Consider the following 25290-nt stretch of genomic DNA (forward strand, 5'->3'; position numbering starts at 1 on the left):
ACACTGCTTTATATTGACATGGACTAAAAGATACACAAGCCTGCAGAAACATCAACAGGTAAGACATCCATCTCCAATGTGATACAGTGGATACTGGGTCATTGCTTTGCAAAGCATGGTGAGGGTCTGAGCCAGCAGCATGCTAGCCTTCCTCAGAGATAAAACAGGCTCCCTGAGGAGTGCAATGAGGATGCTTTCCTCATGTAGCATGGGCATCATTAGCTCATTCAGCCCATGTTTCAGGTATATCTGTGGCTACTGTGGCTGTGTCTGAAGTCTGACAATCAACTGTACGGTATGTTTCACAATGCATTGTGGGATAATCTGAGAATCTAATTTGCTGCTTTTCTGTGTCTTATATGATAGTAAACAGGACATTTCATTTTGGGCTGTTGGTTGGACAAAAAAAAGTCATCTGAAGACATCCATCCTCTTGGGCTCTGGGAACTTGTGATCTCTATTCTCTGACATTTTATTGACAAGGCGATTCACCGACTTATTGAGAAAATTAATTGCAGATTAATCGACAATACAAATAATTGTTAGTTGCAGCCTTAACTTCAGACACAGGCTATATGTTCACTGCCATGTCCAGATAGCTTATACCACTTAGTAGTACACACTACACACCATCATGTACAAACACAGGAGGAGGCACTGTTGAGCTCTGCCACACTACAAAAGCTCCTTTATATCATAGATGTGGAAGTATTCTTAAATGACTGTTTCTGACTTCTTCATCTGTTCCTCAGTCAAGGCAGGCTTACTAAGAACAAGAGTAAGGATAGGCACAAACGTATTACTGTGTGCCCCATGCTTAAAGCTGTCCGAAAGCAGCCCCGAAAGCAGCCTTAGTGCATTTTCCCCCAAAAGACTACCGTGACCCTAATGTCAGAATAATACACTAAGGATGTTGGATTCAATTTTTTTTTAATGTTGTGTTGCAGGCTTAAATGTTTGGGCCCCCAGTTGTTGTTCTTCATTTCTGTGTAACAAACAGATGGCTGGGAAATCTCAGAACACAGGGTCAATATCAGTGAGTAACTACAAAAATCCAAAACAAAAGTTACTTCTGTTAATGTTTACTGTAATGTCAGCAAATATCAAGCAAATACAGATGGTCTTTTAAACAGCTTCCTCTTTAAAATAACAGGCTTTGTAGAGGCACAGATTTGGTGCTTAGTTACTTTTAGCTGGTGCCAGAAACTGAGTTGAGTCTCTCAATGTGTGTCAAATTGTTCAAAACATTTCAAACAGCGTTGTAGTGGATAGACCAGTAAAGAACACTGCTTCAGTCTGTATGACCTTCTCTGCTCCATCACTGTGAGACTAATTTGTTAATTAGTTTACTATGCTAAAGATACAGAGTTAGCCAATATAAACTAAAGTGGTTGCAGTTTCAAATTGCTCCCTGTATTGGTAAAGTGACAGACAACCAATCACAACAAACACCAAACAAGTGACCAAACAAAGGTACAGACTCATCATACCATTTCTAGGGTCATCCTGTGTCAGATTTGACAGCAAGGAGTGGCTATGTGAGCTGCTTGTATTATTAATGTGTGGTAAGTTTGATCATAAGCAGCAAAAATGTGTTATTGCATGCTATGAAGTGAACACCACTTTCTCTCCTCTGGATTGTGCAAGCGAGTCTGTTATTCAGCTGGCACACTGCATTCTCGATGATGCAACCACAGAAGTGTTGAGGCTATCTGTTCACTCTTGAGATTTCTATTGATGCATGGTAACATCTTCTGCATCTTGGATTCTTGTTTTATCGCAACAGTGAACTTTTTACCCACTACAGGTACAATGGTCAGTCCAGTCTACTGTTGAAAAGTAAAGGGGCACACTGACTACGATAAGCAAAAGACAGACAGTTGTCTTAGTATTTGATCCAGTGGAGGCACATGATGGTTGAAAAGGCTGCAATGCCAATCCCCGACATTCTCATTAAACAAACCTATACAATAAAGCAAACTGATAACTGTTCAACAAACAAATTTGCTGTCAATGACAAACGACCTTACAAGGGCCTTATCAGAGACGTTTGTTCTTACCGTGGACAGCAAAAACGTTACAGGGCTGGGTCCCATGGCGTGACGACTCTCTCTTTCCACCCTTGATAAAGGCCGGCAGACTGGGTCTCCTCTGGTCCCCTACAAACTTCCCCGGCTGCTGCCCCATAAGGGCAGGGTGCCAGGCGGCAGCCGGGACCTCTCCAAGCTGGACTCAGTTGCTCACCGTCCAACAGTTGGCCACCAGACAGGGAGGGGATCTGTAGAAGACAGGACCCCCTTTCCCTGGCACAGTCTCAGTCTGTCTTCTCCTGGAGTATGGGTGATGCGGGTCACCTATGCAGATCCGTATTACTCCAGTATGTCTCTGTTTATCGTGCATTAATGGAGCCTGAGTGCTTCAGAGGTCAAAGAAAGGCATTTCAAAGTAATCTAGAGGGGGAAAAATTATATCAAGATTCAATTTCATTAAGAGCCATAACTATATTCAAACACCTTACAAATTGTACAAATGATCCTGACTTAAAACTACACCCTCACAATTAAGTAGAGATGAATTAAACATGTGCATCCTAGGGTTGAAATAAACATTACAACTAATCCAAGCAAATTTTTCTGTGTACCTGTCCTTCCTTGTGTATACAACCCCATTTCCCTCTGTTATATCTAGGCTGTACGCCCACTGAATTTCCTCTTTTTAATGTCAATCAAGCTCTTTACATGACAAGCTAACTCAACCTCAGCATACTGCAGGCTACACACACATAGTATAACTATCAGGGAAGAGTGTAGATTGGCAACAACAACAACGTGTTCAATACAAAATAATTTACATGGAGGACATACAAAATCGTAAAACAAAAACATCACTTAAATGCAGCAGAGTATTAACTATTGTTATCCTTAACCTTATTGTCCCTGGGCACCGGATTTTATTACAAAAGTAATGTCAAAAACATTAAATCATCCGCAATAAGCACCAGGGTAAAAATGGCAGGCTTCTACCACATATCCTAAACTTGCACCGTAGTCAAAAACTTATAGAATAAAGTGAGAAACGGAAACTTACACGACCACAGAAACATTTATATTGTTGGTTAGCTGGCGACCTCAAGCTAATGTTGAAGGTAGCCATGGAGGCTAACTAACGTTAGCTGGTGGTATGCAGTGCCAGACCCTAAATGCACATCGAGCAGTCAACAGTTGGCTCTTGCTGGGTCGACGCGCTGGTAACAAAAGTCGGACAAGTGCACTTAAATGTCTCAAAACAAAACACCTATGGCCAGCACAATTTAATGCTTGGCAAGTGGTCTTTCCAAAGCCACAGTGTTCAGTTTGTTTCAAACTTCCGTGTCCACTCTTTCCGTCTTGCGGAGTTTCTTCCCCTGTGGTACCCGGACTAAAGGCACTTCAATCAAGGAGGTGCAGAGAAATCGAGGAAACTCAGTCGGCCAGAGACCGACGTCTCTTTCTGCAAGTCCTTTCCTCTGTTTACAGTCGCCGAGCTCTTCGTTACCGACCCCTCGGTTCGCGTACTTATTCATCGCTCTCACGTGAAAATCTGAGCAATAAACTTTGGCCGAGTAGTAGTTGTGTCGCTAGTGCCGCCATACTTCCATACGCAAGGTGGTTTACAGAAATATGTGGGTGGGGCGACGTGTGACGTCACGTGCGTGCGTGGGCTAGTACATGGGACAAGAGCAAAGGTTTTATTATGCTGTGCAGCAGGACAGAGCAACTCCAACTCCACTCAGAGGGGATACTCAAAACCTGCTTTTTCAAACCCTTTTTTACTTCTACATTCTGGTGGGTTTTTATCAAAGGTATGCAACTTACAAGACGATGTGGTGTTTTTATCCCATGTGATGGTGATTCTGTAAAGCACATTGAGTACTTTTTTTTCATGAGTTATGCACACTGATAACAAACCAATATAATCCAAGTATTAAAATAACCTCTGATATATCAATTGTGCTCTGCTTGGCCTTACCACTTTCACCAGCACAGTTCATCCAGTATTTAATAGTAATAAATCAGTAGTGACTCAAAAAATAAACATTTTTGAAGATGTACCGTAATTTATACATTTGCATTGGTGTTATTGCTGATGGGTAAAATATTGCATAAACACATGAACTAAAACCCCTATGAAGACTTAAGTTTCCAGAAATGTTTTTCCTTTCAGTTTCTTCATATTTAAATGACAAACCACACTGAGCAGTACTGAAAATTATAGAACATTTATTGCATACAACAGTTACACCACACATTATCAAAAGTGGTTCACTATACCTCTGTAAAAGAATAGCTGCTCTAATGATTTCTGAATGCTGCAGAAGTTACCTTTCCATTAGCAACTAGCAGTTTTGTTAGATAAAGTACACTTGGAGCTGTTCAACTGTACAACAGTCTGGAATCGCATAGATGGTCAGTCCTTGATATAGCTTCTTGATGTGATCTTGGTCTTGTGACAAGGTCTCAGTTACGATTTGTGCTCTTTAACCTTCCTGTTCAAACAGCTTCTGTTGCGTCAACATTACAATCTCTTCCATCACTTCTGGTTTCAAGATGTCCTTGACCTACAGAGACAGCATAAAGGAGAAAAGTATAGATCAGTTACACTGAAAATTGCATAATGCATATTTATTCTCACATTTGTGAATGCAATAATCCCTTCAATAATGTTAGCATTAATAGTAAACATTTTTTGTTGAGACAAACCATGAACACAGTCTTTAACAATAATGTCTACTTCAGTGTACTATGAGTTGCAGCTTAAGGGGAGACTGCTCAGTAACCCATAAAACTGGGTTGGGCTTAGTTAGCTAGGGTTATCAGCAAGAGATAAAACTTTGCAAACTCGTGTTTACATCAACAATTAACCCAAACTAAGTACTGCCAAGTGTGCCACGTTGATGTTTAAACCACAATGTATGGTTAGCATATGAGCTAACATGCTGATATTATATAAGCGTAATATCTATGAGAAGCATTAGTGATTAAGTCATCAGTTCCCCACCCAAAACAGCATTGAAATCAACCATGTCTGTTCCACACTGTTTTAGAACAGCGGTCAAATTTGAGAACTGCAATCAATTGTTGCTGTAGGTTTCCAATATGGCCACCAGATGGCACAAAACCTAACGGAAAAAGTCCACTTTTTTATTTCAATATCTTTTCATTGCCATTGCTTTACATTTGTGAGACATTGGGTGTAATTCAAAAACAATCACATACTGAAATAAGTGAATGTCACTACAGTGCATAAAATGTTATCTGATTGCCTCCTACCTGGTGTTGAACTGAAGATTCATAGCAATAGAGAACACTGGTGTCATATAGAAGGACCTTGTGTGCAGCCAAAGCGAGTAGGCAGTTTCTCAACCGTGAAATTACCTCTCGATCTGACAGACCAACCGGCTGAAAGGGCAGAGACAAGAGATGACAAACAAATAAGTTCAACATACACACAGAAATAACATTTGGATGCAGTACATTAAAATGTCTCCTCTTTGCTTACATATTGTACTGTAAAGGTATCTAAACAAGACCAGGTGCATTTCTTAAACAAATTGTGGATATCAATACTTTAATAATATTTCACACCTCCAAACTGCCAAACTGGTCCACTGTTCTTCATTTAAATCCAAATGTGTATTCACCGATATAATGACTGGGGAAACTATGAAATACTGCTCTTTCTCTTTCTCTGTTCTTTCTGTTCCCACCTCCAGGCTGGTGTAGAAGCCCCCAGCTTCCTCCTCCTGTTGTTCCGGTGTGGGATACAACCACACAAAGCCATTATTCCCGAGGATGATGGATGCGCCACATGGCAGGTTGTGGAAATGTGTTTTCTGCCTCTTGATCAGAGAGGGAGAAAGCTGTACCAGCACTCCTTGACCCAACTGGTGGTCAGAGAAAGTAGAAACAGGATATCAGGTCAAATTAGGACAGAAGAAAAAGTACAAGCTCATTCTTTAGTAATACAATTAAAGCTACATTTTGTAATGCAAGAATGTAATGGTACATATCAAGGAGCAAAATCACAATGGTATTCTGTCTGTGATATACTGTATTTTATTGTTTCCTGTATTAATTTGAAAACATACATTTGTTGCCTCTTTACTGATGCTACATGTTTAAACATTTATTACCATCTCAAACTGCTAGAGTGTAACTAACTGCTGAGTGAATCATTTCCTGTTTATAGTAATGTTATTTTTCTTTGTTTTTTTAATTCATGTTTACTGTGGCATTATTGAAAATGACAAGTACACAAAAGTGGTAACAAACAGCGAGTCCTAGAGCAAACTGAACCTTCATTTGGGGTGTCATCATAGCTATACTCAGCACATGTCATTGTGTACATTGGCATAACTTACTTTTCCATACTTTAAACTACGGGTGTGAAGTGATAGGGCTCCATCTGAGAAGACAGACTGCACCTCTGCCTAAAAGCACAAGAGAAGAGCGACACGAACATTATGTGAGAAAAATAAGATGGAGCAGCCAATGAAAGATTATAATAAACTGTGAGTTACACTGATGAGATCGCCCTCCTGAAGGTATTCTCTCATGGTGAGCTCATCTTCTGCTGATCGTCTCCTCTAAAAGAGAAAATCAGGTAAAAACTTACAATAAATAAAATAAAGTTGGTCTTGAACAAACTTCCCTGCCCAAACCCATTCCCCTGTCCTTTACGATAATGCTAGTTCAGCTAACAGTGTAATATACAGACACACACTTCTCCCAGTGAGTCACATTTTCTCGCATCTTACCAGCTCTCCTCCAGGCAGATTGACAGCAGACAACAAGAGGACAGAGTCCAGCCGGGAGTTGGTTTCCACCTTCCACCGTTTCTGTTGTACCTATACATATCAAAAAAATCTTACTAGCTGCTGTCTTACTTAAATTACCACCATCTTGTTGTAACCACATATATTTTTGGGCTACATTTAAAATGTCAGACATCACATATGAGAATCGATGTGTTGGCAGTGCCTTACCTCTGTGATCCTGCCAACCACCACATCTCCAACCTCACCATTGAACCTGCAAATCAATAACATTCAACAAAATTACAATGACATAACTTCTGCAAAAGCAGCAGTACATAAACCAATTAAAATCCCTGCACATGTCAGTTCAGTACCACTTTAATCACTTACCTGGTCTTCAGCGGTCTGACACAGATCAGCTTGTCTACTCTCTGCACCTCTCCAGCGACTGAAGCCGTCAGCTTGTCTTCATCAACATAGGTACCATGACCCCTAGGGATAAATGGTGTATAGCAATGATAATGAGTGATACAGCCAAGAATGAGGTGAAGAAAAAAACTGGGTTAACTATGACCTCCGGATAGTGGCTCACAGCCACAATGTTAAAGAATTAAGGATCACAGTTTAACTTACAGTACATATTGTATGTCAGCCTGAAAAGGTGGGAGGATTTACACTGATCACTGCTGATGGCAAACCAGACAGGCTGGGCATACGGTTTAAATATTCATAAACAGCAAAACCAATATTATTATGGTCAGAGTACAACCAGGTTAGCTTCCCTTTTTAACGAGGCAACTCAAAGCTAGTGCCGTCTGCATAATGATGATGCTGCTGATGCTAGTCACTTCTGCCTTATAGTAGATTTCCCAAGTGATTTAATGTTTTTTACTAGCAGTCAAGTTTGGCCTAGCTTTTTAAAATCACCTTTAAAAGCAAGATATCGGTTCAAGAACCAGTTTCAAAGATCATCGAGCTCCTTTTAGTTGATTCCCCCCGATGACAACATGGTGTGGCCACCACAGACAGCAGCCGATCACACCACCGGTGAACCAACCAGGACCTACCTCATGAAACCAGTGTCTGAAGTGATAACATCGCCCGGGACGACCAGATCCTTTCGGTCGAAAGCAGAATCTACTTGCGACACTGGTTTTCGAATAGTTGGTAATCTCATGTCAGCAGCCATGCTTCTTCTTTGCCTCGTATTCTGCTTCTTCTTCTTCTCTTTCTGGCAGTTGGTAAACAACTATACGCGTTTTACCGCCACCTACTGAAGTATGAGTCTGAATGTTTTTTCTACCTAATGTTACTTGTAGTTTTAAAACAGTTTAATGAGTCCAGCAACATGTAAGAAAAGGAAAATACAGTAGAGCTGTAGCATTAATAAGGTAGCAAGACTAGGAAACAAGATTCTTCTTCTTCTTCTTCTTCTTCTTCTTCTTCTTCTTGTCTTCTAACGGTAATACCGCGACCTGCTACTCCGAAATACGTACCACAGAATCTACAACTTGCTTTGATAATTTATAGTCTAACTAAAGAAGGGTACCAATTAGTGTAAATGTAATGGCAGTTTATTAAAGAAAATTCGTCGAACCAGAAAAATTCGAACCAGCCTTTCTTTTCTAAACGGCGTCTTAATGAATGAATAACATTACAAAATGTATTTATTTACATTTATTGATTTATTTACATTTCAAACTAAGTACACGGACCACAGGCGAACACAAACACCCATGTCTATGTTAATTTACAAATAAAACAACAAATTTACACAAATTAATATTAATAATTTGAGCATGAGTGCCTTATTCAATACAGTGGTTGTATTTCTTGTATGAAAAGCAGTGCTCTTTAATCCTCATATCTCACTCTCATATTCTCTTAAATTCAAATAACTAAATTTGTTCATAGTCATGAGAGACAGATTGCAGCATAACTAGTTGAGTAACATTTTCCACGGACAGTTGCACAGCTTTATATTGTAATGTGATAGCGAATGTGTTTTCCCTGCATGGCTTCCTTTCCACCACTAGATGTCAGCATCGAGTCGTGTTGCCTTCAACGCAGCCGCGTTTTAACCAAGGTTTCACATAACGGAGAGGTGACGTCAGATGTCAACACGACGCAAACGTCTTCGTCGTCGCCAATCAGCTTGGAGTCAGACAGACTCTTGTAAAGATGGCGACGGTGAGGCACAGAGGAGTGAAAACTGGACGCTTTACCGCTATTAAACACCGTTGGTCCAGACACCACAGGAATTGACACCGCAGCAGGAGCGAAAGTTAATCGACCTATTTGTCAGTCGCAGTACGCTGTTTGGCGCTGTATGGTGTCGCTGCGGACCTGGTTGCTTTTGTTTTCGGTTAGTCGTTGCCTTGGACAGCTCATTAGCTTCAAGTTGGAAAGCCAATGCTAGCCCAGGGCTAGCTGTGTAGCTCCATCGGCTGCTGAGATCTTTCTGTATGGCTTACCTGGATTGATAGCCCGACCAGTGTAAACTCTGGACTGCATGTACCTATTTAAAGTTTTCATTTTTACGGAAAAACAGCGCCCATGACTCACTTGGATTAAAATACTTTTGGGGAATAAGGGGCACCGACGATCTGGCATTGCTACACTGTTTGGAGTGTCGAAGCGGAGTGAGTTCGCCGTCATGTATTTTCTAACCGGCTGGCCCCGGAGGCTGCTTTGTCCGCTGAGGAGTGAAGAGGAGCCCTTCCACATCCAGCCCAGTTCCCAGAGGTTTTACTTCGCCGTGCTGTCAGAGACGCAGCTCAGCATCTGGTTTAGTCGGGTAAGTTAAGTCGACCAGCTGCAGCTTCGGTTCAGCCATGCTCATGAACTCAGCTGTCCCGACAAAAACAATGCGTGCAGTGCTGCGCTCATTTTAGCTAACATGAGCAGCACCCCTGTTTCACTAACTACAACGGCCATCATTTATTTTGAAATAAAATCCACACTAGTGCTTGATCTGGCTGTCTGCCTTTCATGCTTATTAAAAGGATAACTAATTAAACATGGAGAGCAACAATGGGGTCGTTAGTGATTAGAGACCTGAAGATATTTACCTTGATGTGTTGGCAAACGCCACCTACATACCTACTACTGTACATACGTAGATGACAGGTGACATTGTTACGCATCGTAACAGTTTGAGTATATCCGCATACGTGTGCCTGTCACGAAGGCATAGCATTAGAATTTGTCATTAACTTGTAGCTGAATGGCAATACACGTGCGTCGTTCCTCCCTCATTCATGACAAAGGCTCGTTGGCTTTTCATCCGCTCAGTTCACCTGATGAGTGCTTTATGCCAGGCAGAGGGCAGTTTACACTCCCCCACTAGGTGAAATGTAAACTGATTGAGTTTCTCGGGTACATTCAGTAGTTTTTATCTCTCTGCCCCAAAAAGCTCAGAGTTCAAAGTTTAAGTTATTATCAGCATGGGATTTCCATTAGTGTTCAAAACAAATACTCACGGACCGCATGTTGTTGTGGTAAGCTCTGTTAGCAGCTCAACAGTGATTCAAGATCGTTTAGACTGCCCGAGTTAAATGATAAATAATCATGTCAGCACATCATTTGATCCCTTTATTTTCCCTTTTCCTCCAGCATAATACAGAAAGAACAATCCATAGTGACTTGAAAATAAAGTTGCTTTCCAATGACACCTCGTATACCGATAGCCTCTGCGTATTTGAAGGCCAATGTCTTTTCTACTGGAGGATAGCTTTTTACAGGTTGATCACAAGCCAAGGCCTTTATTAGTAGGATGTAAGTCATGAATTTAGCTGATATGACTTCACAAAAAAAAAGGTTCTGTGCTGAAACCAGGCCCCTTACTAAATCTTGAACCCCTTAAAGCACCGTCACAACCAGCACAGGGTAATGTCATAAAAATGTGCTAGATGACCAGAGTCATTGTGTGACAAGCAGGAGACATTTATGGTCTGACTTCGAAGGAAAAACTACAGAAATTAATAGCAATGCCTTAGCAATACTGTCAAAGAGATTAATGCTTTGCCTACCATAATAAATACATGCAAATATTAAATATTTCTAGGAAAAGCTAGCTGCATGCTGGGAGGAGGACCAAATCATTAACAAGTTGTTGTAAACTTTAAAAAGTAGCCTGTTGTGACTACACACTGTAAAAAGTGGTGTTGAACAGTCCAGTACAGCAAATGATTTTGTACTTTTTATAGTCAGTGCTAGGCTATAGACTCTCAACTTACCTGGGTATATATTGATTATTTTGCCCTCAGTGTATTTCAACTTCGAGACCAATAATGTTAAATAATGCCAGTGTGGCTGTCATGCCATTTGTTACCTGGGTACTCCGATACCTAGTCAAGTTATAGTTCAACTTTTCGTGAGGAAAGCAGAATGGCTCATAAAATGTTTGGTGATTCCCCCTTCAGCACCAGCAGTTGATGTAGCAGAAAAGTCCCATGAAATTGCAAGTATAGCCCTCTGTGCTGTGAGCACTGTGAACTGTATACTCATGTCCTCATTTGTTTGAATACATCAGATTTTGCCATGCTGATGTAGAGAGGAGATATTTGATTTGATAACCAGCAGTTGAGTGCATTGTTTATAGCAGTCTGTGTTCCACACAGCTTGTATATTATTGAGTTGTAGCAACAATGCACCAGGGTCACTGCTGATTTCCTGCGGCCCACACAGGATGTGACCATATTTTCCTTCCCCTCTTTCTTAAGAACTTTGCCTGCTTGTGACTATCAACGAGGCCTTCAGGAAAATGATTGATTGGAGCAACTTCTTCTCCTTGACATGTGCTTTTTACATCCGTTATATCTATTATACAGTCATTCCAGTTCACTATCTAGCCCAACTCTACACACAGGGAAGTCGTGGTGGTGTAGTGGAGCTTTCTCGCCTCTGTTGCTCTCAGCCATCATTTTGCCACCAGGTCTATTCTCTTTAATCCCATCTATCCTCGACCTCGGCCAGTGCAGCCTGAGCCTGACTAGTTAACTCGAAGCACTATTACTTAATCCGTGTAGCACAGTAGCTTAGCCTTGTATTTCTGTTCTGTCGCCCTGCCACAGCTGTATGGGAGGGGCAGTACTGCTCAGGTTGTCAAGGAATAGAGGGATGGAGTTTGTTGGTGTCGCAGCGCTAATATCAAATAGTAGCACCATAGTTGTCTCTGGGTGCCTGCAAAAATTAGCAGCATTGTGTGTGAGTATGTGCACGTATGGTTGCACGCAGTTGTGTGTGTGTAATCCTTTACACTCCCCTGGGATTTCTTCAGTTACACCAACTAACTGCATGTAATTGTGGTGGAGCATGGGAAATGGCAATGCAGAGGAAATACATGAGCTCGAGTCACTACTACCTACAAACCATTTCAGTTGTAGCTCAGTTAAAATAATGTACTGGTTGTATATTTTGGATGCTGTCATGCAAACTCAGGTCCGTCAGTGCCAGTTGTTTTTCTTTTGGCAGGTCTGCCTGTGTGTTAGACGATTTAACAGGATCCTGAAATTCAATAAGCAGTGACGGATCCAAACATACGTAATAACTGTCAACAAGCATTGGTTTGAAGTTTCAAGGTTTCATTGTATAAATGATGACAAATTAACATTGTGGAGGAAAGGACTGATACAATGGAGAGAATGTGAGGTTGAGGGCAAGGAAGCTAAGCCAAGACACACTTTGGTACAGTTTACTATTAGTGCAGCTGCAGAGAAAGAGTTGAATGGTTTTGTAATATGTAATCCATAAACAAATGTATTATCTAAATTTTTCATTTTTAAATATTCATTTTTGTACCAGAACACCTTTGTGTGGAAATATTTAAAATGTTTCATTAGATTTTATTTTGCTAATCAATAAAGGAAACATTAGCAGATGATGTGTTAGATATTTCCCGAGTGTATTGATCAATGAAGCATCTCACCCTGCACTCTGATACAGGATTAAACTTTTTACTACTGTGTATGTAAGATTAGGACAACCGTTTCTACAGAGTTAATCAGATGTAGATGTAAAACCTCAAATTAATGCCAAAACATTAACCTCATTCAAATGTAGTTCCATTGAGCTGCTGCAATGTTGAACTATTAAATCAATAATATTAGTTATGTTTTCATCCCCAGTTCCCAAATGTAATCGTACAGGCTTCCTCTGTGTTTTTTCCCTTTAATTTAGAAGTTGCAATAATGTTCCCTAACGAGGAGAGAGGTTTCTCTCTCTGTTTCCCACTGTGCAAGCTACACCAGTGCAGGTATTGTAGGCATTATTAAGATTTTATGCTACGAAAGGGACACTGTATGGTGGAAATATTTAAAACCTGCTCTCTCATTACAGTGACTGGGTACAGGGTCTAATGTTGCATAGCTAGAATTACACAAGATCATTCTCTGCTTTTTTTTACCTGACGGTAGCCATTCGGTGTACAGTGTCCTGGCTTTCCTGTGATGGTAAAGACTGTTACATGTCTCATTGAAAACAGAATTAGCTCTCTTACTTTAAAAGATACAGGACCACAATATACTTCTGATAATTCGGCTTTGAAATGTTTATGCTGCATTTCTTACTTCCTATTTCTGTGTCTGGAAGGATAGAGGATCAACTGAGTCAAAACTCTTCTAGTTACATTTACAGGATGGCTGTGTATTAATTCATCTTCAGTAATAATCTGTGCTATTAAAATAAGTAAAACACTACAGGTTCATAATATGAATGAGCCATAAATTATCTGCAGGGGGTTTCTGCTGGTTGTTTAATAATGCCAATGGCTTTGTCAAGTGTTGCGGTTTCTGGTGTTCAGAAACTGGCTCCATCACCAGTGCTCCTCTTCAACAGCTGTTCTAACACCTGCTGAGGTTACTCAATGATTCTCATTTGACTGCAGATAAACATTGTTCGTGGTGTTATATTAGCGATGGTTGTTCTGTGATCTAGACTAATATCTGCCTTGTGATTCAGGGGTAGAGGCAAATCAAGGGCAACAGCCTCAGGCAAAGTCTGTCTGTGTATGCCTGTTCATCTATCTCAGTGTTGCATGGTGTAAACAGTAGCCTGAACATGCTTCTGTGTGCAGGGCTGAAAAATATTTTTCAGAGTAAATGAGCCTCATAAGGTTGAGAATTAGCAGTTTAGCAACAGTCAGGTATCATAGCCATCCCATTATTTCTGTCTGTGTCGCTTCTTTGCAAAATAACCAACATTTGAGGCACACTAGTTAGTCAAATGCAGATATCACTGCCAATATGTGTTGCCATGATGTCTTTTCTCACAGCTGAGCTAGATACTGAGCTGTCATACATTAACTGACATTCAGACCCCAAACCTATTTAAATGTAACTTATTTCTGGATGATATGGCCAGACTTTCATATCAGTCTTGAAACATTTTTTGAAGTAACACTACATATTCTGTTGTGGACTTACAGGATGTTTAACATACTCATTTTTTTCCCATATTCCTGCTCCCCACCCACAGCCCAGCGTTTTGATAGTCAGCTATATCGAGTCTGCAAAGGCGGCAGCCCAGTTTGGCTTCTACCAGAAGGCAGAATGGAAACCAGACGACTCCATGATAGCTGTGGCGGTAAGTACACCACTGCACCATCTCATGTCATATGTTATAGTTTGATTGATGCCCACATTGGCCCATGTCTTGTATCATGTCCTGTTAGTACAAAACACTTAAAAGTATATTATTTACTTGCATACTTCCTACAAAAATAGTATACTAATGACTGGAGATTTGTCATTCTCTGGAATTAATAGTATGTAAAATCATGATGGATAAAATCATTATTTTAAACATTGCACCCATGCTTAATATGTTCTTGGACAACTGAGTAGTTCTGGGAAAATCCTCCTATGATCATTGTCTTTGTCTGTGTAATCCTACCCACCTCCATACTGTCTTCACCCTCCCACATCCATACAGTCCTCAAACCAGTCGCGCCCCTTACTGCAGTTGAAACGTAAGCATCTGCATAATAAGCTGCCTCTGTAAGGTTTTTTAAGACACATTAAGCCGTCGTTCAGTGGTCAGGTGCTGTGGGGCCATGTGTGGTCGACTGTAATCTTCTCTCATTCTCTCCTCTGTCTTACCCGTTCGGTTTTCTTTCCACTTCCTGTAACAGTAATTCCCTCTCTTACCTTTTTTGTTACCACTTTGATTTATTGCCTGTAGAGTTTCAGTCTGTGGGTAGAAGATGCTTCAGTAACCGACCACTGACAATAGGATTTTATCAGCATCCCTCTGTTGCAGAAAACCACAGAAGCAGCTTTCTTGTAACTGTAGTGCATCTCCGTAGAATGAGTGTGGCTGCACTTTTTTAAACAGCAGAGTTTGTCCTATTTTTTGCTGCTATGCAGAGCTCCAGATACAAGGAAGGTATTCCCGTGGCAATGAGAGCCGAACTGAAACAAACTCCCTGAGCTCTCTGCATCACGTTGCAGCCTCACTTTCAATCCCACAGTGAGCAACGGTGTGACATTAGTGGGAAGTTAGAATGTTTAAGTGCTACAAAATGACTGTACAGGTAGTGGAAAGTAAAGGAATATAACAAAATTTCAGGGAAAAATATTAGAGAGAATTGTAACTGATTCAACATGAATAATCACTGTCACTTGGGAGGATGTGGGCAACTTGAAGTAAATGTGATCTGACAATTCATAAATACTAGGTACACTCTGTTTAAGCAGCATTTTAAAACGATTTCTTGGCACCTGCTGTGTGTGTTGATTATTTAGTGCATGTGGTTGTTGAGGGAGCAATAAAAAGTGTTTCATTAACTTTACTCTAGTTTTCCAATCATCATAATGTATGATTTCAGCATTGACTTACTGCAGGTTTCAGGTTTGTAAGAAAAGGAATATATGTGATACCTGAGGCTAGACACGCTTTGACTTGGATGGTCATCACTTCAGGTGTGCATCTTGCAGAAAGCCACAAGTAGCTCCAGGCTTAATGCTGCTGGAATGTGGTGGCCACTTACAAAACAATTTAAGCTCAACATGTGGTGCTTTAGGCGAATACTGCTATATTTTAAAGTGTACTACTGGCTGTTTAAGTTCTGCCAGTTCTGCCAGTTAAGGTTCAACAATGGACTCCTCCAGGCATAAGAAAACGTGGAAAACCAAAAATGACCTGGTGCTGAGCTGTGACAGACAAGCTAGTCAAGATGAAGTTAACTTGGCGGAGGCGCAACATGCTGCTAAGGATAGGGAATGATGGAGGGAACTCATTGTCTCCTAATGTCCCACAGGGGACAAGGAGGATTCAAGTTAAAGTAAAGGCTTCGACAGTAACATCCTGAATCGCAGTTATTTGTCTGTAGTAGATAGATCAATAAAGGTCACTGAACAAACTGGCCTTTAACATTTTGAGATAATATTTGAATGCTTCAGTTACACTTTGCTCCCTATTTGAAGTATTGTCATACTTTATCCTGTGTTGATCACTGTACTTTCTATCTGACTGTGAGTCAATCAGCTCAAAGTGAAACAGTAGTTCACTATCAGGCAGGCTGTTGTTGTGTGGTTTATTGATCACAGGTGTTTACATTTCAGCTTTAATGTATTAACTGTGTTATTACATTAGCCAGAGAACCTCTGTTGGTCTATAAACTGGTTATAAGATGGGCGTCAAATCACCTTTGCCCTTGAACCCTGACCCCATTCTTAACAGGTCAGGCTGGTGGGTGAGCACTATACTGGGAACAGATTACAGCCGTCTAAAAGGATCTGGCTACCTCAGCTTTTTTGGGAGATGAACAGGGGCCTCATTTTCTGTGTGTTTTGCAAATCAATACAAATTTACCCAAATGCTGAACCTGATGAGGGGAGGATACCCATTCTATCTGGGGTTTTTTTTCTGTTTAAATAATCATGAAATCTCTCCCCCCAGGATCTTCCTTCCTGCCGGTACAGCCCTACCTTGGGTAAATTCTCGAGAAGAACCCACAACCCAAAAAAAATATGCAAATTGTCAGCCCACGAAGCTTAAAAGACGTGATTTTAAAAATTCATGCTCATTTCCATGGAGATGAAATGACTATGTTCTTGCCAGCATGTTTCTGTATGTAAGCCCACACAAGCTTACTGATGTTAGTTTGGCCAGACCTTTCCTTCACTGTCACGCCTCCAGTCAGATCATCAAAGCTTTTGCCGTTTAGTTCCCTAACCATATCTATCGCCCGTGAAAATCTATAACATGAAAATTACTTAGTATTGTTCATGATTAAGTTAAAGTATTCCTGCTGTAAAATAAGCATTATTATCATTCTCAATCAGCTGTCAGTTTTTACGCCTTTTTTTACAGGCAGCAAATCATCATACATACATTGCTTTGAAGCATAAAGCATGACTATCCATTGACAGCTGCACTGGCCTTGTTGTGTCCACTATTTATAACACAGGTTCCACTGAGGGCAAGAGCAAAACTAAGTATAATTTGCACATAATACGGCACAAACAGTGGCCTGGTTCAGATAGAGACAGCGGGTTTTGATACCCGCAGGGAGCAGAGTGTCCCTTAAGGCAGCGGAGTGCCTCATGGCTGGATGTATTAAGTTGTTATTTATTTTCAGGAATGGACTGTAAGTCGCTCTCTTTGAGTGTAAACCCTGGTAAAGAGCCCTATTTGTGTTGAACTAATGTCTTGATGCAAACTGAGTTCAGAGAAGGAACAGACGGATGCTCCATCTGCTGTGTCAAACATGTTGAAGCAGACGAAGAAGCCTGAGCAGTGGTAGTGGAATCAGATTGTTTATCTTGGGATGTTCATGTAAATAAACAGAAAGTTTATTAGGATAAGCATGTGATAGAAACACTAATTCAGCCGGTTGGTGTTGGCTTGTGGTCTCATGCCTTTGTTTGACAGAAAGTGTTTCTCGTAATGATTATCATCTAGTTTCAGTGTTCACGCAAACAAAAAACAGCAAAAGCAACACAGCAAGGAATATATGACAGAGCACTTGATAATGCAAATGCTGACATATTCTGTTCTTAGCTGAGCGCTCTGCAGCTGAGGTAACTGTGTGAAGAGAGCGTCTTGTTGAGTAATCTCACGCAAGGCAAGTGTCAGAGTCAGCAGATGACTCAATCAGCTTCCAGAGGCCATGTGATCAGCAACACATAGGACGACCGCCAAGACCCAGAACAGAAGCAGACAACATCAAAACAAACCGCGCACAAGAGAATTGATTCATTACAATCATTAGTGCTCACTGGATAAATGTGCTGCTTTGTGTTTGTGTGTGCTTGTCTCCATGCGTACGAGTGTGTGGACTGTGTGTGAGCTGCCTGGGGTATAAAAGTGTTTGCAGTTCATTTTATAACCGAACTACAACCGTTGGATTGGACAAATGAATGCGGGTCCCATAGCATTTACATTTCTGTAGGCAATGTATCTGAGAATAGACATTTGGCCATGATTAATAACACAACTGTCGCTGGAATTAACTCACCAAATAATCATGTCTGTTTAATTAGTGGGACAATCTGTCTCAAGTAATGCTGGGTATAGTATTACACAGTCATCCACATATTACAGGACAAGGATTTCTCCTGTACAAATGCTTATGTTCTGTAGTTTAGCAATTTAAGCATGGACAAGCCATATTGATTGTTTTTTCTTTATCTTATTTCCATACTTAGGATGTGCTGAGCTTCTCATACATACACTTGGAGATTTAGCATATGGCTGCTTTATACTAAAACAAAACAACAAATTAATTGAAGTGATAAAAAACAAAAAACAGGGATGTAAATTAATTGTTCCGCTCAGTATTTCACTTTGTTTGTGTTTCATCAAATACCTTAGTCCTGCTAATCCTACATCGTTTTGTAAACAGTGCCAGGAAATACTGTCAAGGACACAAGAGACTGTTTAGAAGTCAGTGTGGCAGAGGGCAGTGCATGTTTCTCCCAAAACACTAGCACTTCTCCTTGAAGCCATTCTGCTGAGCATGCTGTATTAGGTGGTAAAGGGGCTACAGCAACACACACACACACAGGGATTTTAGTGTCAAATTGAATGTTGTCGAGTGTTAGAAGCAGAAGGGGTAGGAAATATATTTGTACCTTGGTCAGAAATGTCTTTGAAAGTCCCAAAATGCCCAAAATGAAATTTAGACCATTGGAAAAACCAAGGACAAATTGTCAGATAAAATACAGCTTTTACTTACAGTTCATGTCAACAAAGACATTGCAGATTGATTTCAAACAGTGACGACATAACATGACGTATTAGAAAATATTAGCATGATGACCTCTTGGCCTTTTGGTGTCCGTCTGTACCCCCCTCCCCCCACCCCCCCACAGTCCTTCCTTCCATCCCTGCCTCTTTTTAGTGAAGCCAAAGTACACATGAATGAATGCTGTGAATGTGTCTGGGAAAACAGTAAGTCAGGCTCGGCCCCAGGCCCCCCAGCCAAACACAACAGGGAGCAGGTGGAGGAGTTAAAAATACCAGGGCACACTTGTTCACTCACTTCCTGGGCTCCACAAACACAGAGTTTGATTCTGACTCATGACTGGTGAAAAGCATTAAATGTTAATGTGGGGAGGACTGGCTTTACCCTGTGTGTGTGTGTGTGTGTGTGTTCGAACAGTTCATTTATGTGGCAACAATGTGTATTGACTGGAACAACCACTGTCCTTCCACAAACCACAAAACCCCCTTTAATGTCAGCAACATTGCAGCCTTAATGTGAGCAGCAGCTCTTAATTGTGATGAAGCTTTCATACTCATTATCCTGTAGTCCCTGAGCATGAACTCAACTTTAATCATTTAACCAGATTTGATATGGCCCTTGGGAGGATACCACTTTCACTTCCTTTCAAATAGTAACTGTTTATGTGTCTAAAGTTTAAAATGTCATGTTCTCGACTGAGCATTTACGTGTCATGTTGTTTGCAGTCAGTTTCAATTTTGGGGTGGCTGTATACCTTTTTAGGAAAGAAGGTGCCACTAGATTAGTGTAGCAGACCAGTCAGCCTGTCATACACTCACTCTCAATCATCACTCAGTCAGTCAACAAGGGTTTGATGATGATGTGTAATGCCCTACACCCTTTCACACATGATTTTCACTCCATAAATGCTCTGGCAATTTTACACATTTTTCCATGCAAGCACACAGAAAGTTATGATGACATATACCTGTCTTATATCCACAGACTACGTGGTGTCTCGTCTCGCTGCCTATTTTTTATCTCCTAGAAGTCGTAACTTTTCACACCCCCTTCAGCATTGTAGTTTAACTACAGGGTGAGCAGACTTGGAGAAGTCAGGGACACTAAAGGCCAGCGTTGCCCAGGCGGTAGTCCTCACTTCTGCTACCAGCTGTTTCCCAGATGTTTGGCTGCTCACACACCCTGCAGACCTTGAGGCTAATGTAATCACCCTCCTAAACCATGGCTAGGGCTATCTTTAGCTTGTATGAGGCAGAGAGTGCGAGAGAAACAGCTAAAGCAGTTGACAGAGTGAGAGGGGATGGACGTTTTTTGTGTGGTAGGAGTCAAAAAAAGGATGGAGGTTCTTCAAACAGGGGAAATACTTTTTAGCATTTAGCTCTTCTTGTGTGTGTGTTTTGGGATCTGTCCGAGGCCAAAAAATGTTCCCTCTCTGTTTTTAGACTCTCACTCTGCAGCAATCAGGAAAGTGTTTTCACCAAAGACTTTTTTAGTGACCAAGAATTTGGTGGCACAGACGTAGTTCCACGTACATGCAAGTAGGCCACATATTTTTAGCTTACGTAAATATAAGCATTGTAAATAAAAGGTTTACTTTTGCTTGTACTTGTTATTGTTCAGCAGGAGCCAACAGGGTGAAAGAATGTTTAAAAATAAGGAGCAGACTCCTAAAGTTGTGCACTCACTCTGCAGCATTTTATGTTTTTGTAAACAAATGCAACACTCGGGTTCCTATCTCATCTCTTTAACACACACAAATTCAGGATGTAGATGCAATAACAGGAGCACGCATTAGCTCTACAATAAACATAATTTTGTTGAGACTGCATCAGAGAGGTGTTGTGGCTGCGCTGGAAATAGGTGTTTCTTTCATTGCGTCTCCTCCTTGATCACACAGAGCTGTTAATTCTGTCCTGTTGGAAAGGGACAGTAACATTTTATCTGACAGGTTTCTGTGCTTTTTAAATACATTTCCAGGTCTAAACTCCAATGTGTGTATTGCCACTATCCTGTGTGGTGTTTGTCCTGTACTCTGATTTAAGTTTACTTTGGCCATAAACCTGTACTGCTCTGCTCCAGATGACACACCAGTTTACCCCAAATTTTGCCATCTGTTGAACATAATTTGTCTGTTGCTTTCCTCCCCACTCCTATAACCAACTGTAAAGAAGAATAGACTGACAAACTGGTTGAGAGATGGATCAGATGTCTTTCGTCAGGACTGCCTGACAGCTTTCAAGCCACGTTCGACAAGACTGCAGTTACAGATGCACACATCTGTGTCTGCCATTGCATGCTTTTGCACTGTTTATACCTGAAAAACACACCTAACTTGCGTTCAGTTAGGAATTTTGTATGCATTTCTATTCAGTATGTTCTTCAATGACAGACATATTTCTTAAAAGTGCGCTTCATTTCAGAGAGCAGATATATGGACCTCTGCAGCTTGTTTAGACATGCAGAAGAGAGGCCCCAGTTGGCTATTATGTGGTGTACAGTTTTTCTGCTGACTGGCCACTTTCTCAGCTAAAAACACTGTCTTTCATTCTACTTGCAAGCCTGAACTAGAGAATCTACAGAACCAGTCAGCTGTTTCCTCTTCTTCATTTCAGTTTGTTTGTGTTTTTGCAGCAGCATTAAGTCAATCCTGTGATGTTCCCCTTTTTCAAATGTGGCATGAAGTCGTAAAAGTTGGTTTACAGTGTATACACGGCCAAGAAATCATCTAGCTGTGTTAGCCAGGTTTCACATAATCCCTCACTTAGACTGATGAAGGAAACCAGATTTATTGATTGTATGACGTTATGTTTTCTAACGTTGCCATTATAAGGAGGAGAGAGACTATGCCTATCATATTGTGTACCGGCCCTTGACAATCACTTGACATATATGTTTTGTAGGATGTGTGTTTTGCAGAGGGGGAACTCTGATTGGCATTGCGGTCCTGTATCTGCAGTAGAAACTGAGCTGGTCCTGGCATCACGCATTTGTAGATGTATCCTATTTTGCAAGACTCCTGAGAGAACCACCGGCTGGTTCAGGAGCTGCAGCATTTTGTTGCCGCTCCCATTTGTCAGAGGACGTAAAGAGAAAACTTTTAAAACCTCCCCCACACTGAGCCAGTATGTGCATTTTGAATCTTAGTGTCTGCGTGTTTATTGGGCTTTAGTTGACAATGACTGGAGTCCGGCCTCTTCCTGTATCATTATCTCTGCATGTGTGAACGTACCAAGAGCACCAAGAATCCCCGGAGACATGGGACGCATCTCAATTGTGGCTTTCCCTCTTTATCTCCCATCCCTTTCATCCACAGTTTTTCACGCATCTGACGAGATGAGTTGAAGTAAACCTAATCATAGTCCCAATAAAAGATGAATGGGTGTGTGAGTGCTTTCATGTGTCTGGTGTGATCAAACTGCAGATGAAAGGGATAAGATGTCAAGAGTGGGGAGACGCTGCTGAAGTGTGTCCTAGGTTGCCAAATAGTTTCCCTGCCCCTCCCCCTCCAATCTTTGATACTTCACTGAGATTCCCTGCCTCCTGTTATTGGCATGCTTTTGAAGCTAGCTAGTCACACTTGCATTTCCTTTCTGAGCCCACATGGCCCCCCTCTGGGAAAGAAGCCATGTCTGAATTTGTGAATATGTGGGTTCATTGGGGGCTCCTGGGATTGAGGATTTCACACTGACAGGACTTCAGATTTACTTTCTTTCCTTCTTATAAGTGGACATCTGCAAGATACAGTAATATCTGCTGGCTTTGGCACTGTTGTTTTCACTGCTTAACTTCTGTTGTAAATGCTGACAATCGTCAAATAAACTGTACTGTACTTTAGTAACATTTTGAGGTACTTGTACTTAACTTCAGTATACCCATTTCATGTTACTTTATACTTCTACTCAACTACATTTCACAGTCAAATATTGTACTTTTTACTGCACTACATAGATTAAGATTTTACATGATAAAAAATGTAAAAAACCTGTGTCTGGTTGGATGCCTGAGCTGTTAACAGTTCCAGTGAAGATAGATTTCTCCTCTTAAGTTTTCAGATAGTTTCATTTACATAACAGTTTGAGGCCCAAAGAGGTAAGATTATCCAGTATTTCACAAAAAAAGCAAAGATTAGGGAATACTCCAGAAAATGAAAACAGATTTGTGTAGCAGAACTTATTTCCTCTCCCATTAATCATCTTGTGACCCCTCAGATTTATCTGGCAACGCTTAGGAGGGGCTTGACCCCTAGGTTGGGAACCACTGGACTGAACTACCTGACTGTATCTGACCAGATTTTTTTGTGTCAAAAATGTCACAATGTCTATTTGCCTGCAGATCTGAAACCAGATGCAGTTTAAACATTTCCTGTTGTCAAAATAGCAAATACGGAGAATTGTGCAGCCACTGTGGAGGTACGCGCTCTCAAAGTGCTTACTCGTATTAGTATGTGCACTGCATGAGCATGTTAGGCTATAATAACTTAAGTAGGTCAATGTAATGAGACTGTGTCCTACTGTGAGCATCTTACACTATATGTAGTGCTAACATGAATATGTGTGGCTATGTTATCTCTTCAACCTCAGTGCACAATGTCTTTTTCATTGAATGTATCTCCTCAAGGTCTTCTAATCTCACTTATACAGTAAATTTAACTTTCTAAGGGTCATGATACAGGAGGTAGCGCCTTGTTTGTTAAGTCACTGTTCCTCAGACCAAACTGCTTAAGGCATGGTAATTTAGTTAACTATCACCTGGCAAGCCCCAACCCTATATTTTCCAGGATGTTTCCCTATCACCTTCCAAAAATACCAATCCTATGTGTCCCAAGTTAACCAAAAGGCTGAATCAATGTATCACAGGTGTAGACATAGAGTAGTCAATAAATAATATGTTGAACCTCCATTTAGATTTAAAGTGTCTTTTCACATTGGTTTGAAGGATCAAAAGGCCATTTAAGCTGCTTTATGCTGAAAGTTTGCACTCTTCTTTTTTGTCTTAATAAACAGAAGGATATAAGACAAACTTTTGAATATTTCTTCTCTTTCTGAAGTAGATTTTCTGAATGTTGGAGTGTTTTTGTTTAGCAGCTTTTGCCTTTGTAGCTCCTCAGCAGCTTTGGGGAGCTCCAAGGCTGCTGATGGGTTTAGCAGGCCTCAACTTGGCTCTGTCCTCTCTCTGGCTGTGGCTGCTCTTTTCTAGTTGAGCTTCATGTTGCTGCTGGCTTTAGCCCCTCTCTGGTTCAAGTTTTCTCATTGCTATGGTGATGTGTTGGCCTGCGACTAACAACACTGTCACCGCACTAGAGAAGTTAAGGGTTACTTCAGTACGCTGCCACTGAGTATGAGCAAAACATCGCCATGCAGTGAAGCACAACTGAATGAAAAATGGTGAATAGTCAAATCATGGTTTGTGCGTTGAGCCCACTCTGGTTCTAGGTGGTTCTGTAGCATGACAGAAGTCTTTTCATGTACAGCTGTTGCAAAACCATGTCACATTACTGCTGACAGTGGAGTTCAGATCAGGTTCCGTGTCATGTTTCAGTCAACAGGCTCAATTGCAGAAGTTTCCCTAACAGTGCTGTGTGTCTGCATGTGTGTCTGCATGTGTGTCTGCATGTGTGTGTGCAGTTGTGGAAAAAGCGATATTATACTCGCGTACAATATTTTGACATCATAGATAGTGCGGGCTTCTCCACAGAATGGAGCATTATTATCAGTAACAGCAGCAGTTTAGACCTGCATATATAGTAAATGAGCTGCTGTCGGTACACAATAATTGGTTTTCAAAGTTTTCAAAATGATCAACTGGCAGCTCTGCCTGTTCAGGATTGTGCAGTGCAGGAAAATGTCAAGCATCATTACTTACAAATATCTATGACAGCAGTTGTGTTGCAAAGATCATCATTTATAGCTCATACCTAGGAGAGATAGAAAAATAAAAATGAAATACCCTAAAATACTCATTCAGACTTCTTTCTGACAATCTTTGGCAAGTTATCATGGTCTTACATTAATTGTTTGTCAAAGGATTCAGATTCACTCCATTATTCTTCAAATAACCAGCATGATTAGAAGGTCCTATTTTAAAAAGGACACACAGTGTAATTGATGTGAAGCTGTCAGCCAATATCATCAGATTGCAGTGACGGCAGTTTCAGACGTGTGGATCTGGACCTGCAGCTTCAGTCAAAGTAACAGCATTAGTTTAGACCTGCATCTACATATGCATCTGGCTGAGTTGCAAGTGTATATTTAAGTGCTATTTTCAGTCTGAATACAGCCATATACACTGTAAACGGCCATAAGCA

General features: G+C 40.9%; 3 protein-coding genes across 5 annotated transcripts in view; 1 reads left to right on the forward strand and 2 right to left on the reverse strand.

Moving 5' to 3' along the window:
- abl1 (c-abl oncogene 1, non-receptor tyrosine kinase) overlaps positions 1 to 3150 on the reverse strand; it is a 29509-nt gene extending 26359 nt beyond the window's left edge. Inside the window, exons 1-2 of the mRNA XM_070924144.1 lie at positions 3088 to 3150; positions 2061 to 2450 (exon numbers count right to left, since the gene is read on the reverse strand). Of these exons, the coding sequence (XP_070780245.1) occupies positions 2061 to 2187 (127 nt within the window). The 5' untranslated portion in view covers positions 2188 to 2450; positions 3088 to 3150. The remainder of the gene's footprint in view (positions 1 to 2060; positions 2451 to 3087) is intronic.
- Positions 3151 to 4242: 1092 nt separating this feature from the next.
- Positions 4243 to 7990, reverse strand: exosc2 (exosome component 2). 3 transcript variants are annotated; one of them, XM_070924808.1, is made up of 9 exons: positions 7864 to 7990; positions 7187 to 7288; positions 7025 to 7070; positions 6797 to 6886; positions 6560 to 6625; positions 6401 to 6469; positions 5747 to 5923; positions 5310 to 5438; positions 4243 to 4597 (listed from the first exon to the last, which is right to left on the reverse strand). In XM_070924808.1, exons 1-9 carry the CDS (start codon positions 7983 to 7985, stop codon positions 4517 to 4519), a joined length of 882 nt encoding a protein of 293 aa, XP_070780909.1. In that variant the 5' UTR covers positions 7986 to 7990; the 3' UTR covers positions 4243 to 4516. The 3 variants fall into 3 exon arrangements, with proteins under 3 accessions (XP_070780909.1, XP_070780911.1, XP_070780910.1); XM_070924810.1 differs by lacking the exon at positions 6797 to 6886; XM_070924809.1 differs by lacking the exon at positions 6401 to 6469.
- Positions 7991 to 9452: 1462 nt separating this feature from the next.
- Positions 9453 to 25290, forward strand: part of ric1 (RIC1 homolog, RAB6A GEF complex partner 1) — a 30717-nt gene continuing 14879 nt past the window's right edge. The window contains exons 1-2 of the mRNA XM_070924826.1: positions 9453 to 9593; positions 14273 to 14380. Coding sequence (XP_070780927.1) covers positions 9453 to 9593; positions 14273 to 14380 — 249 coding nt within the window. The remainder of the gene's footprint in view (positions 9594 to 14272; positions 14381 to 25290) is intronic.

Source organism: Enoplosus armatus, chromosome 18 (genome assembly GCF_043641665.1).
Source record: "Enoplosus armatus isolate fEnoArm2 chromosome 18, fEnoArm2.hap1, whole genome shotgun sequence".
In the NCBI taxonomy this organism is placed as follows: domain Eukaryota; kingdom Metazoa; phylum Chordata; class Actinopteri; order Centrarchiformes; family Enoplosidae; genus Enoplosus; species Enoplosus armatus.